This window comes from Ostrea edulis, chromosome 9, assembly GCF_947568905.1.
Source record: "Ostrea edulis chromosome 9, xbOstEdul1.1, whole genome shotgun sequence".
Lineage (NCBI taxonomy): Eukaryota > Metazoa > Mollusca > Bivalvia > Ostreida > Ostreidae > Ostrea > Ostrea edulis.
Window position 1 is genome coordinate 21039997 of NC_079172.1, and position 16000 is coordinate 21055996.

The 16000-nt window shown below is 35.6% G+C and overlaps 2 protein-coding genes across 2 annotated transcripts in view; both read right to left on the minus strand.

Moving 5' to 3' along the window:
- Positions 1-928: 928 nt before the first annotated feature.
- Positions 929-5462, minus strand: LOC125659419 (MIF-like protein mif-2). Its single transcript, XM_048891094.2, has 3 exons — positions 5272-5462; positions 4246-4418; positions 929-1540 (listed from the first exon to the last, which is right to left on the minus strand). The coding sequence occupies exons 1-3, from the start codon at positions 5377-5379 to the stop codon at positions 1489-1491; spliced, it is 333 nt and encodes a 110-aa protein (XP_048747051.2). The 5' UTR covers positions 5380-5462; the 3' UTR covers positions 929-1488.
- Positions 5463-5664: 202 nt separating this feature from the next.
- Positions 5665-16000, minus strand: part of LOC125659415 (meiotic recombination protein REC8 homolog) — a 55066-nt gene continuing 44730 nt past the window's right edge. Inside the window, exons 15-16 of the mRNA XM_056148809.1 lie at positions 12415-12524; positions 5665-6203 (exon numbers count right to left, since the gene is read on the minus strand). Of these exons, the coding sequence (XP_056004784.1) occupies positions 6121-6203; positions 12415-12524 (193 nt within the window). The 3' untranslated portion in view covers positions 5665-6120. The remainder of the gene's footprint in view (positions 6204-12414; positions 12525-16000) is intronic.

Below are 16000 nucleotides of genomic sequence, written 5' to 3' on the forward strand. Positions count from 1 at the left end.
AACATACCATTTTCAATTACATGTATTATAATTAAAAGAGTTCGGTTATACAATCTGTTTCGTTTCGTTTCGGTGGGTTTCGTTTCGTTAGATTTCGTTTCGCACTTTACAGGTACCCAAGTGTTGACGGTCGAAACATGTCACTCCCTTCATCAAACAATCTTGTTATTTCTAACAGATGTAACTACAAATACTCTGTAAACATTTTTCAGTGAGTTAATTATCACACGAGCTCAAAAGAAAACAAACTTTGTAGAGTTTTCTGCATATCATACCCTGTAAAAATAAATAGATCATACGAGCACCTGTATGTCCTTCAGTGCGGTTCCGTGTGCATGTAGTGATTGTTTTAATTTCAATAATAATTTGCAAAATTCTCATATATATAATGAAATGCAATTTTTATTGTTGAAGATGACGATCGCCAGAATTGTAGTAATTTTTCCTATAATGCTGGCCACCACATATGAACAAATCATTAGACTGATAAAGTGCCATTTCATGAACTTTTTTATGTAACAAAATTGTTCTACCCGTAGCTGTCTTCGCGTTGCGTAATGTTTTGAATGATTGATTAACGTCTCTCTCGAGAATTTGTCACTCATATGGAGACGTCACTAAGACCGGTGAGGGACTTCAAATTTAGACTTTTGCTCGGCGCTTACGGTCATTGAGCAGTGAGGGTTCTTAGGCGTGCCACGATACGAGACATCCGTTTTTAAGGTCATCTCCGAGGACCCGTGACGTTCACACCTGATGCCGAGCGTTTGGCGATGGAACTGTTACACGTTTTAACGGCTTAGGATTCGAACTCCGACTTTCCGCATGGGGGGCGAACGCTCCAACCACTAGGCCACCGCGGCGGTCTTGCTTTGAATGAAAAACCTCAAGTATGTGAATCCGCTTGGCATAGAAAAATTAAACAATATGAAGTTTTGGGTTTTGTTTTCTGCGTTCGCCAATCAATAAAAAAAGAGGTGTCACATGACCGGTCATCATCAAGATTCAGAACAACCTTACTCAAATTGATTATGTTCAAGAAATCATAAATTCTCCCCCTCCCCCCTCAAAAAAAATCCTATAGAAATTTTCAAACCGGAAAGAAATCTCCTGTAGGATTTTGTGAAATTCAGAAGGGGCTTAGGTTTGAACAGGAAAATGTATAGAGATTATTTCTGTTAATTGTAATCATTTCATCTGTCAGGCGAGTTCCCTGTTGCATGTACAGATGATTCTAAGTATACAACATGCCTGTAATAACAAAGTACTCCCAGAGCTCTGGACAGCTTTACGGATTTTTTTGCAATGGTAGGAAATAGTGAATTTGCCAAAAAGTACATGTATGCTTTTGAGATGAAAAAAAAAATCCCCCGTCCCCACCCGCCTCTCCTTCTGGTCTGTGAAGTCTATCATGTTTCGTCGTGCAACTATTCCTGGGGTTAGCCGCGGTATAATGTTCTGATTAGCAATACAACGGCTATCTCCTCATTACACCGCTCCGATCATAAAGGCCTCTATTGGTTGGTACATTAAGGAAACTCTGCAACAGACGAAAATAACAAAAACAATGACATTAGACGAATATAACACATATAACAACGGAACTAAATGAAAATAACAACGACATTACACAAAAATAACAACATTAGACGAAAATAACGACATTACACGAAAATAACAACGACATTATACGAAAATAACGACATTACACGAAAATAATAACGACATTACACGAAAATAACAATAACATTACACGAAAATAACGACATTACACGAAAATAACGATGATATTACACGGAAATAGCAATGACATTACACGAATGTAACAACATTACACGAAAATAACAACATTACACAAAAATAACAATATTACACAAAAATAACAACGACATTAGACGAAAATAACGACATTACACGAAAATAACAACATTACACGAAAATAACAATGACATTACACGAAAATAACGACATTACACGAAAATAACAACGACATTACACAAATATAACAATGACGTTACACGAAAATAACAACGACGTTACACGAAAATAACAACATAACACGAAAATAACAATGACATTACACACGAAAATAACAACGACATTACACGGAAATAACGACATTACACGAAAAATAACAAAGACATTACACGAAAATAACAACGACATTACACAAAATAAGAAAATAACATTGACATTACACGAAAATAACAACGACATTACACGAAAATAACAACAATACACGAAAATAACAACGACATTACACGAAAATAACGACATTGCACGAAAATAACAATGACAATACACGAAAATAACAATGATGTTATATAAAAATAACAATGACATTACACGGACAAAACATAACAATGACATTACACGAAAATAACAATGACATTACACGAAAATAACAACATTACACGAAAATAACAACATTACACGAAAATAACAACATTACACGAAAATAACGACATTACATGAAAATAACATCGACATTACACGAAAACAACAACGACATTACACGAAAATAACAACGACATTACACAAAAATTATAACGACATTACACGAAAATAACAATGACATTACACGAAAATAACATTAGACGGACATAATAACGGAATTAAACGAAAATAACAACGACATTACACGAAAATAGAATGACATTACACGGATATAACAATGACGTTATATAAAAATAACAACATTACAGACAAACATAATAATGACATTACACAGACATAACAACGGAATTAAACGAAAATAACGACATTACACGAATATAACAATGACATTAGATGATAATAACAATGACATTTCTTCTCCACTATGCATTGCATGAATGATTAGAAATGATCACACTCGGGTCTTGAAAATTTACACACGTTATGCGAAGGAACATAGATGCGATACAAATTTTAGTATCCTGTCAGTCCAAACAAGAGGTACTGTGAGGAATGCTCACTAAGAATACCCCCCACTTACCCCAATCTCCGAAAGGGTGATGTGAATAGGTATAAATTACCTCTTTCCTGAGTGTAAAAAAGAAAGGGCATGACAAAACCTTGAGTAGTCTCTTCTGTAGGGAGAAATGGATAAGAGATAAATTCGATAGGGAACATCTTGGTCCCACGGGTAGTCTATGTGTATGATATGGTGACTGTAGGTGGAAAGGATAACGCTTTAAAGCCCGGAAACCATATTGCTACTTCGATGTCCAGTGCGCTTGACCTTTTGACCTCAAATTCGATAGAGAACATCTTCGTCCCATGGGTAGTCCATATGTATAAGATGGTAATTTTTTTATTGTAGGTGGAAAGGATAACGTTTTAGAGCCTGGAAACCATTGCGTCTACAGACGGACGGACATCCCGATTCCAGTATAAACCCCACCCCCATCTTTGTTGCGGGAGATATAATAATTAGCTAAGCCGCATCTCAGCCGAGAATAGTATCTTCATGTGTAGTATTGTAATATATACTTTAAAAGAGCATTTTCAGATTAGATGCAAACAGCTGATCATGTATTGAAATGTACAATTTTCTATAGAACTTAGACGGGTCCTACCAAATGGCTAGGTATCACAAATATGTCATTAGCCGGAAATCTAAAAGATGATCAAGAATCTTAAATACACGCAAGTCCCAAAAAGTGAACATTTTTCAAGTTTGTTTAGAAGTTAATATTTTCAAAGTCATTCTGCGGAATTTCCCCGTTTTGAAAATCGATCAAATCAATGTCGTCATTCTTACATGATATGTAATTGTACATATATATCATATTGCGTTCTGATATCTCAATGTTATGTAATTGTATATCATATAAACTCCATTTCTTAAAAAGAATATATTCTTTGATATCATACCGTGTTCTAATCTCTCGATGTTTTCGATTGCAATTTTAGGTGTCCGAAATCACCGCTGTCATAGGTTTATGAAGCACGTAAAAACGACTATTCATACGCATATCGAGCGAAATCAAGATATAAAAATCATAATTAGAATTTTATAACTTAAAAAAAAGAAGATTTTTCTTTTTTTCAAAAACTGTTCCTTCAAGACCGACAGAACCACATATTCCTTTGACATATCCTGTATTTATCCAATGGATCAATACCTTGATAAAGTATCCAATACCTTGATAAAGTCGGCATTTTAAATATCAGTACCTTGTGAAACGTAATATTTATCTAATACCTTAACAAACCTTCTATTTTTTCATTACCCTAACAAACCCAATATTTATCCGATACCTTGATTTCGGAATGTTGAGTGTGTTTGAGAAGAATTCCAGGAATTTGCCCGTGTATCCAGGGTTTCTGTCTGCATCGAACACGCCTATTGAATGAATCTGAACCAGAACGCACGGCGAGGGATCTTCGTTTCTACACAGGCGGCTACCGGTATTCAAGAGAATGGTAATTTTCTTTAATAAAATAAAAATGAATCAAATCATCGTCCTTCATAAGTAATATCTTAAATAGTGAATTGTAATATACATGTATGATTGTATGCAACACAAACACAAATCCAACTTCTGAAACAAAGCATCGAACACGACTTTGAATTCAATGTTTAAAGCTGAAACCTAACAAGATGGTGATAGCAGGATATCCAGCACTCTCTGACAAAACATAAATGCTAATTTTACGGATGAAATTAAGAAAATTTAGGGCTAAAATTAGTTTAGTTCATAATTGAATTAGGACAGTTTTAGACATTTAAATGGTCTTGCCTTCGCAAATTTGACAATAAAGAAACGCAGAAGTGCAGGGCGTCTTCCAGCTAACCTTAACAGTCACATCGTTGTCACAAAGTCTAAACCTAGGATTTTTTAGGACCGCTGGACAGCCTGTGATAGTTATGAAAACACACGTAACGAACCCCCCTTCCCTCCCAAAATAACGCAATCTGATTAAAATCAAGATCAAGATCCTTGATCTGCTCCGTTATGGTTATGTTGTAAAAGGACCGGACAGACCTTGAAAAATTGAGAATTTTCAGTGTTGGTAGGTCCTTTCGAAGCTTTATATAATTTCTTCCTACCTTGTATCTGCTTTACACTTACGTTGCTTTTTAGTGCTTCTTACACAATTTAGAAGCACTATAATAATACATACATATATGTACATCTTTAGCGAAGGATTATTTCGCGACTGTGAAAAATGCGAGAATGTAATTTTCGTCATTTGAGAACGAGATCCACACTAGGCCTAAACACACTCATAGGCTGTTGTATACGGCCCATTTATTGACTCCTAATTTTTTTTTAAACCCACCTCTTTCGGCTTGTTAAGGACTTCTGAAATACATCGAGATGTCCTGACCTCGAAATCGGCAGCAACCATCTCATCCTTCAAATTAGTATACACAAACACCATCGGCATTTTGATCCTGTGTATAATATCCAGGCGTAAGTAATGGCGACTATCACTGTATTGTATACTGTACACATTTAACCGTACAGTACTTATCTAAGTTTACAGACATCACGTGAGCCTATCTTACTTCTGTATTCGTTGCGGGGTTGATAACCATACAGTTCGTAAGCTATAAGGTCGTCTTTATTTCATACTCTCACGATCTTTGTACATGCTTTAAGAGTCAGTTTAGGGGCAGCTACTAGTACCATTTCATCCGAGTATCGGTAATCAACAAAAGGTGCAATCTGAACAGTTTTAAAAGTTTATTTTTTTTTTCAACAATGAAAATGAAACGAAAACAAATAAACTGTCGATAACACGCTGGTAACAATGAACAACACAATATCCCTGATTCGATCTTGTTTGACTAAATCCAACATTTTCACATTGGAACACATTTAACATTAACAACTTTTAACAAGCAACAACTGTAAAAAGTAACAGCATTATAACAGTATCGAACAATTAACAATAGTAAAAATCATAGTTTGGACTTGATACTCATACAATATTCAAAGTAACAGATTTTTGCACGATTCCATTAATAAATTATTTTACATACAGTACTTTTAGATTCAGCAAGACACGCACTTAAACATGATAACAACATCTGAAATGTCTACACCAACATAAGCCGAGATTATATATAAAAACAACACAACAGCTGTCCTGACACCATTAAGATCTAATTATTCTGATGAATCTTCAGAAAGTATCCCCTCGTCCTAGGAGTATTTCTCCGTAAGGCTCTCTCTGGACCACATATACAGTCCCTCTGGCACATAAATCTGGAATAAAATTGAGGTTGTTGTCAATCACCAGGATGCCAGTGGATTTCAGTTAACGTTTAGATGCCGTGAACAGTATACAGTTATTGACTAGGTTCGAGGACAACAGCTGTTTTGTTTGACCCGAGAACGGATCTGTTGCCCGAAGCCGTAGGCTGAGGGCAACAGATCCGTTCGACGGTCGAACAAAACAGCTCTTGTCCGAGGACACTATCTATAACTTTTGTTTTTAAAGGTTGTTTTTACAAGATGCACATGGTTTGTTGACTTCGAACTTTCAACACGACAGTGTAATTGCGTACGTTTTTCAACGTATCCACTAGTTTAAAAGAAAACATACCAATATCCGAATTACTAATCAATCATTACATTTTTCATATTCCTGCTTAGCGTTTCATCTAATCAATTCTGTATTTCATCATCAGTTAAATCACTGAACCTCGCCATTGCGTAAGCAAAGCAGCAGACCAATAATCACGTCACTTGCGTAGCCAATGGAAAGACGGCAGACTATTTGCCCGGTCAATAGACATGAGTGAGAGAATTGGTTTAACAGTTAAAATGTTGGTTCTAAATCGTATTAGCTTTATATAAGAAAGAAAATGAAGGTGTATAACAATAGTATCTTTTCGTATGGTTTAAACATGTATCAAAGTCCTTCACAAAAATTAGGAAGTTTCCTCAACCAACGATTTTTTTTTTTTCAATCTCACGGTTTATAATAAAAGTTTACAAGATTTCCTCAACCATGAGTACACTTTCAAAACTCTAACAATACATCATGCATGTACACTAAAATGAAGAAACCATGATATTGACAATATGCCCGGTCAGCAATCCGCAGACATCAATTGGTAAATATCATCAAACCACGGGCTTCGAACATGAATCTTCTTGGATAAACTTCGGGGAGAATTGTCTTACTTTTTGGTGGGTTACATAAAAATAAAATTCCTTTTATCGTTTTATTTTTCCTACATGAAACTAGGTATCACATGGGGATGTCATGTACAGTTAATGTTTACAAAATTATGAACCGGACTTCGCGTACGGTCACATCATCTCTAACTTGCTTCTTGATCAACACTAGACATATAGTTCTAAGCTTCACTTAAACAATGAAGAGTGGTTTCGTTGTCAATATTAGAGATATGACAGTCGCCAGCATTGTAGGGAAAATGATGTGAAAATGTTCCTACAATGCTGGAAAAACAGGCAAACTTTATGGAAACTTCAAGATTTCTCTTCAAATGAAGCTTAGATAAATGTTTGATGGTGCAGACCCTTCAACATAATTATTACTACATGTACATATCAAATAAGAGGCCCATGAGCCACATCGCTCACCTGAGACACCTTTGCCCATATCTAAATATTTTCTTTGTATATTCGCATGTAAAACTTTGATCCCAATTGTGGCACCAACCCACCCCGGGGACCATGATTTTTAAAAACTTGAATATTCACTATTTTAAGAATCTTTCATGTAAATGTAAACTTCTTTGGCCCAATGGTTCTTAAGAAGAATATTTTAAAAGATTTTCTCTATATAATAGCATGTAAAACTTTGATCCCTTATTGTGGCCCCATCCTACCCCCGGGGGCCATGATTTTTACAAACTTGAATCTGCACTATGTCAGGAAGCTTTCATGTAAATTTGTACTTTCCTGGCCCCGTGGTTCTTTTCCTATTTTTGCACCCTTTTGAAGGGACCATGGTCCTTCATTTGAACAAACTTGAAAGCCCTTCACCCAAGGATGCTTTTTCTCAAGTTTGGTTGAAATTGGCCAGTGGTTTTGGAGGAGAAGTCGAAAAAGTTTACAGAAAGATGACAGACAACAGGCAATCAGGAAAGATCACTTGACAAATCAGCTCAGGTGAGCTAACAAGAGGCCCACAGGCCTTATCGGTCACCTGAATACTAGTGAAAAAGTATCACTACTTCCATGGGCTATGAAATCTAGAAAAAAAAATTCATGTTCTGAATATCTAAGCTAAATTTTAATGTTCAGCCACAGCATAAAACAAGATCTGTTCTTAAAACTTCACTGCCCTCAAAAGTGCATACACTGATGAAAGGCTTTAAATAATAGGTGTATTAACATTAAAACATCTGCAAGTATGCATTTGGATTTTATACAGTATCAGTGAACTTACACATAAATACTAAGTTTGGCCCTACCCTGGGGTCAGAACCCTTACTCTGGGAATCATCAAATTCACAATTTTGGTAAAAGACTACCTGCTCTATCCATTTAGTTTCAATTTAGTATAAATAGCACTAAAGAAGATGTTTTACACATAGACACTATATAACAAGTTTGACCCCGCCTTGGGGTCAGAACCCCTACCCCGGGGATCATGAAATTTACAATTTTGGTAGAGGCTTTCCTGTCCTACTTCACTATGCAGTTAGTTTTTCTAACACATATGCAGTTCTAGAGAAGAAGATTTTTGAAAATTGGTCAATTTTGGGCAGTTTTTGCCCCGCCCCTAAGGCCCCAGGGGTGCAGGAATCCTGAAATTAATCATTTATGTCCCCCTTGTTCCAAATATGTTTCATACCAGATTTGAAAAGAATTGGAATGATAGTTATCAAGAAGAAGTTAAAAATGTCTATTGTTCACACATTTGATAACTGACCATTTTGGCCCCACCCCGATACCAAAACGCCTACCCCTGGGATCATCAAATTTACAATTTTGGTGAAGGACTACCTGCTCTTTCTAAATATCTCTTTACTTTCAATTTAGTATCAATAGCACTATAGAAGATGTTATTTAAGTGTTTTACACATAAACACTATATACCAAGTTTGGCCCCACCCTGGGGACAGAACCCCTACCCCGGGGATCATGAAATTTACAATTTTGGTAGAGGCCTTCCTGCTCTACATCACCATGCATTTAGTTTATCTTACATGTGTGTGGTTCTTGAGAAGAAGATTTTTGAAAATTGGTCAATTTTGGGTAGTTTTTGTCCCACCCTTAGGGCCCCAGGGGGGCTGGAGTCCTGAAATTTACAATTTATGTTCCCCTTGTCCCATTGATGCTTCATACCGAATTAGAAAAGAATTGGAAAGGTAGTTATCAAGAAGAAGTTAAAAATGTTCAATTGTTAATGCACAACGGATGATGTACAACGGACGAAAACCAATTGCAATAGGTCACCTGAGTTTACTCAGGTGACCTAAAAAGATAAATATGCTTCTTATCGTTTTAAAAGCATCCCATTTCGTGATCTTACTAAACAGAGTACGCTGGTCTAAATTTCATAATTTAATGCAAATATACTGCTCTTTGTATGTATTGTTACTTTAATTTAACCCAATAAATATATATCTGGAATATAGTGTGTTTGCTTTCATTATTTAGGAAATATTTCAATTCATAGTTTCAGGTTACAGTTTACCTCTAACAAGCATTCTGAAAGTACTGCATGGCAATACATAGTCCCCTACCAGTCGCAAAATTACTGTACCACAACAATATTCAGTAGTTTATGGTAAATGGGAATATTGGGGAACCAGGATAGGAATGGTTGGAAATCAACCACTATTCAGGTACAAAGACTATAGACAAGGAAATATAACAAATTTATAGTAAGGTTTTAGTCTTTAACCAAGTCAATGAACAGTGCCATGCAGCCTGGTGTTCATAAATAAGAAATAACTTTGATTTAACGTAGTTCCACACTCCTGTGACGTCATAAGATTGTGCAAAGTCAATAATTTAATGACTGGAACATAAATTTTGTTGGAGTCTTTTTCAATAGTTATTGTAAAAAATCTTGTTAGCCATAAAATATTTCAAAAGTCGTAGTTATATTTGAATAGTCAATGATGCGTTTTAAAATACTGAATCCAAGGACAATAACTCTGTTTTCATTAAATTATTTATCAAGTCCATTATGCAATAGATTTCCTATATTTTTCACAAACATTTTACCAAGGTGATAAGGAATTATTATCAGTGTCTTTTCATGAAATTACATAAAATTTTAATCCATGAGTGGTTTTGAATAGCTCAGTTGTATGGTGCCAGACTTAGGGTTTTTATGGGGGTATACATACTCTGGAAGCTATAGATTTGAAATTATTAAGGAAAGGTATGGATTTTTTTTCATAAATAACTATAACAGATGTACATCTACTAATATAACCAGAAAAAATTATATGTAAACCATGCTATAAGGAAATTGTGTCCATATTTGTTTGTTTTTTAACATTTTGGAGAGTAAGGCTAATTCAATAATTTTGCACTTATTATACTAAAACTTGATGAACATAGTGAAAATGACATGTGTTTTAGTTCTTGACATGTTTCCTGATAAATAAATGCAATTTAAAATTTTTGTTGTTGTTTTTATTTTAAAATAACAACAGATAACTGTTTCCAATGAATTTCATAAAAATCTACATAGGGGTACATTACTTCAGTAGTGTCTGTAATGAAAATAAATCTGGAAATCCTTAACTAATTTGCCTTTTCTCATTACTCTGAATGTTAATCTATTGATTCCAAACAAAAAAATGCTACCTAAACCCCAAAAATCCAGGACTAAGGACCCACCTTAAGTTGAGATAGTATACTTGGCATGTATTTAACTTATTCAAAACACAGATCAAGCTTGATTCAAGACATATTTAAAACGGAGAATTTTGGGGGGCCTTTTTATGTACACAATCGTACCTTGTTCTTTTATTTTCATTATATTTCGAATATAAATATAAGGAATCACTGTCTTTAGTTTGTTGGACATGTGGGGTGTTCAACAACAATGGAAAACATGATAATCTATACAGAACATTGAAGGTTTTTTTAAATATGCAAATTCTTGTAGTTAATCACCTCTCATATCCAACAAACTATAGACAGTGATCCTCAAATAAATAAGTAGATAAATCAAACACTTAATTAACATATTTCAATCATGTGATCAGTCTATCCTTAATGGCAAATTAAGTCTGCAAAAAGGAGCTAGAGTACAAGTAATCCTGGAAAAGCAGAGTATACCGACTGCTTGTGAATCAAAATGATCCCAAATCATGTGCATCATTCAGGGTTATCACTAGAAATTATTGAAGACGAGTCCCGGACTTGTGGTTTATAAGCAGCTTGATACCCATGAAAATTTAATGAGTCCCATGAAAATTTGACGAGTCCCATGAAAGTTGAATTGAGGAGTCCTTTTTCCTACACCACTATTTATACAGAACACAACCTGATACGTACCTTGTTCACATTCATCTCCGACAAATTGGAAAAATTGGTGTATTAATTGATTCTAATTGCCAAACCCATGCATTCTTAACAATGATCACTTTGTACACATGAAATTAAAGGTAATCATTTGCAACTTGGCCTTGGACAACTAATTGTCCATGCCAATAGAATTTAAAAACTTTCCTGAATCTTCTATCATCACAGCAACCTATTCAATATTAAATAGCATTTTAATTAAATTCTTATTGTGATAAAATAGATGCGTATTAGTTTTGTTTGTAAAACCTAACCAAAGTTTACATACTACGCTACTTTCGATTCCATTGAAAATCATTACCGTAAGACAAACAAAATAGATCCCAATTTGAAAAATAAATAAATACGAAATAGAAATAAATAACTGCCAATGGCAAAATGTTTTTCACTTTGCATCTTATCTAATTATCTTTTTAATATCATATTCTCATTCGCACCTAATTCACTGACGCTAAACAAACTAGTCAGATTTGGACACTGAACTCAGTTATGATTTTTACTCAGAGTCCGACACACATCCGCGGGACTCACTATATCAGACAAACTTGCATCCAAAATGAATTTTCTGCGTCTAGGACAGAGATTCTTGTATTAGTGACAACCCTGAATTAATCATGTTGTTTAAACTGTGAGAGCGTGTGAATCATATTGTACAAACCATGTGTGAAGTGTGTAGAAATCGTATCATGTAAGAAACATTTTGTTCTGTGCAACAAGATATCATTTCGTGTGGAAAGGGTTTCATGTGAGAAGCATATAATTGGTGTTTTGTTCTGTGCGAGAAGTGCTTTATGCGAGAAGCATATGTACTATCACTTCTCAAGGTCTGTATGAGGAGGAATCCTAAAGAATGGTTATTTTTCTTGTCAGGAGGATTTAAATTCATCAATATTATCATCCTCTCCAATTAATGAATTCACAACACCAACATAAAATGTACGATACTAACGAAGCAAGGCACTGAACATGGAGGCTGCTTGTTTTCTGTCACTGGTCTGTGGTGAACAAACTTCTTCAAAGGTTGTAAAATCTGTCTCACTAGTGTAAGAGTTGATTAACCTAAAAATAGCAAAAATCAGATGTAAAATGTGTCTCACTAGTGTAAGAGTTGATTAACCTAAAAATAGCAAAAATCAGATGTAAAATCTGCCTCACTAGTGTAAGAGTTGATTAACCTAAAAATAGCAAAAATCATATGTAAAATCTTGCAAGAGTTGTGGCAGCATGTATATAAAACTTGTCTGTTCCTTCAAACATGCATGTTAGTGTGGCCTTCATTACCATGTACGCTGCAAGTGCATTAGTTAGCATGACATTCAATACATGTACATGTATATTAGCATGACATTTCGTATGTGTACACTGTACGTTAGCATGACATTTCGTATGTAAACACTGTACGTTAGCATGACATTTCGTATGTATACACTGCGCGTTAGCATGACATTTCGTATGTGTACACTGTGCGTTAGCATGACATTTCGTATGTGTACACTGCGCGTTAGCATGACATTTCGTATGTGTACACTGCACGTTAGCATGACATTTCGTATGTGTACACTGTGCGTTAACATGACATTTCGTATGTAAACACTACGCGTTAGCATGACATTTCGTATGTGTACACTGTACGTTAGCATGACATTTCATATGTGTACACTGCGTGCTAGCATGACATTTCATATGTAAACACTGTACGTTAGCATGACATTTCGTATGTGTACACTGTGCGTTAGCATGACTTTTCGTATGTATACACTGCGCGTTAGCATGACATTTCGTATGTGTACACTGTACGTTAGCATGACATTTCGTATGTGTACACTGAGTGCTAGCATGACATTTCATATGTAAACACTGTACGTTAGCATGACATTTCGTATGTGTACACTGTGCGTTAGCATGACTTTTCGTATGTATACACTGCGCGTTAGCATGACATTTCGTATGTGTACACTGTACGTTAGCAAGACCTTTTATACGCATACATGTACAAATAAATTTTAAACAAGATATGTTTGTAAAGCATATATGTTCCCCATGGTGCAAAATTGAAAAGGGTTATACACATACATCATTTAATTGATAGTAGTGCCAAACCAATTCAAAATATTGAGCAGACAATATCTTCCTATGTCAAGAGTGGATTGACCATGTGACCTAAAAATCACTAGGGGTCTTATATTCCGTATGATATTCCAGTGCACCAAGTTTGCATGGTGTCAATCTTGCAAATGATTCTTAAAATATAGGTGATAATATATTACTATGTCCAGTTTGACTCTTGACTATGTGAACCCAAATTTTATAGGGGTCATCTGAGAGACTGAAATTTCTGGGAATGATTTTTCTTGATCCACACAATCTGCTTTACCGATATCGCTTTATCACTCGTCAAGGAAATTCGAATAGTTTCATCCTCGCAAAGGAAATGCTTCTGGAGACGAAATTCCTCACATTCATAGTGTTTTGAAGTGTATTTTTTCAACATTTTTTTGAATAATATTTGAAATTGTGTCCATAATTACAATCAAACTTACTAATAAAGTAAACAGTCTATGTTACATGCTGGTCTATACTGACAGCAAATTATCCACGTTCATGAATGAATACAAGCATTTTATAAGAAATAGTATGGATTAATAATGTTGAACATAAATATAGTATATCTATTGTAAATGTTTTTAAGATCAAATATCGGAAGATAATGGGCAGTTTACAAGCCCAACTCGGGGTTCTTCGTATAACGTAGCGTAGTTTTCTGAGGAATGCCAATCGCTTTTTACAATTCTGCACATCCAGTATTCTAGAGGAAAAGAAAATAACATCAATTATTTCTGCCTCAAGGTATGGAACTTTACAGACACTTAATTGGGAAAAAACGATTGCAAATTCGGAAAATAATGGTGATTTTTGGATTGGGAATGGGTTTGGTAACCAGACTTAAAAAAAAACAAGAGGTACTGTGAGCAATGCTCACTAAGAATACCCCCCGCTTACCCCAATCTCCCAAAGGATGTTGGTAATAGGTATAAACTACCTCTTTTCTGAGTGTAAAAAACAAATGGCATGACAAACCGAACCATATTGCTACTTCAATGTCCAGTGCGCGTGACCTTTGGACCCCAAAATCGATAGGGAACATCTTCATCTCATGGGTAGTCCATATGTATGATATGGTGACTGTAGGTGGAAAGGATAACGATTTAGAGCCCGGAAACCATATTGCTACTTCGATGTCCAGTGTGCTTGACCTTTGACCTTTTGACCCAAAAATTGATAGGGAACATCTTCATCCAATGGGTAGTCCATATGTATGATATAGTGACTGTAGGTGGAAAGGATAACGCTTTAGAGCCCGGAAACCATATTGCTACTTCGATGTCCAGTGCGCGTGACCTTTGACCTTTTGACCCCAAAATCGATAGGGAACATCTTCATCCCATGGGTAGTCCATATGTATGATATGGTGACTGTAGTTGGAAAGGATAACACTTTAGAGCCCGGAAACCATATTGCTACTTCGATGTCTAGTGCGCTTGACCTTTGACCTTTTGACCCCAAAATCGATAGGGAACATCTTCATCCCATGGGTGGTCCATGTATATGATATGGTGACGGTAGGTGGAAAAGATAATGCTTTAGAGCCTGGAAACCATTGCGTCTCCAGACGGACGGACAGACAGACGGACAACCCGATTCCAGTATACCCCCCCCCCCCCGCAACAAGCCCCGCAACTTGTTGCGGGGGGTATAAAAACCAGGTAAACCCCTGTCACATCATGTGGTCTACCCACTGACCAACTGACAGGTGCAAAGCTGTAAAAATTCAGACAAAAACATAATAAACCCTTAATTATTCAATAGCGATTCTCAAAACACACCTTGGCTGCCCCAGGCAGTCACCAAGTAAATTTCCTGGTCTGTTTGGGGATTAGAGATGCTTGATTGATCACGCTTTGATATATCTAGCATATCAATACAGGTGATTACCCTGTATCAAAGCCAGTGATAAGCAATTAAATGATGTTTATTTTGAAATTGTACTCAATAAAATTTTCTTCATTTTTCATATTTTCATGATCAAAGAAATAATAATTTCTCAACCATATGCATGTTTAGCATTGTGTGATTACTTTCGATTTTAAAACTCTATTTACGGACAGCACGTAGGACAAAATTTATCGTATCACAGTTGAAACAGCTTGGATAACGGCTTGGACATAGTTAGGTGAGAAAAGGTAGTGTTCAATTAAAACAATGACATAATAGTTTGAGTGTTGTTAGATTTCGTCCATAAATACGCTGATCAAACTGCCCAGTGCTATCGGCCGATTCGTGCAAGGCATTTAGCTCGATGAATATTTTAAAATCCCTTGATATCTTTTTTTGATGTGCACGTGATTTTATTGCCATCATTTAGTGTTATAAATAGTGCATTATTTTTTAAAAAGCAAATTGCATTTGTTCTCCGTGTTTATCGTTGGTGAAAAAAGTGTGCAAGTATTGGATATCGCGTGCGTTTTGTGTCGTCG

What these genes read in the sequence shown, in the direction of transcription:
- LOC125659419 (XM_048891094.2), bottom strand. Translation starts at nt 5,379, where the DNA reads ATGCCGATGGTGTTTGTGTATACTAATTTGAAGGATGAGATGGTTGCT. An exon ending in TCCTTAACAAGCCGAAAGAG is followed by an intron (nt 4,419 to 5,271) that starts GTGGGTTTAAAA and finishes ATTTTATTAAAG; the next exon opens with AAAATTACCATTCTCTTGAA. An exon ending in CTCAACATTCCGAAATCAAG is followed by an intron (nt 1,541 to 4,245) that starts GTATCGGATAAA and finishes CGTCTGTTGCAG; the next exon opens with AGTTTCCTTAATGTACCAAC.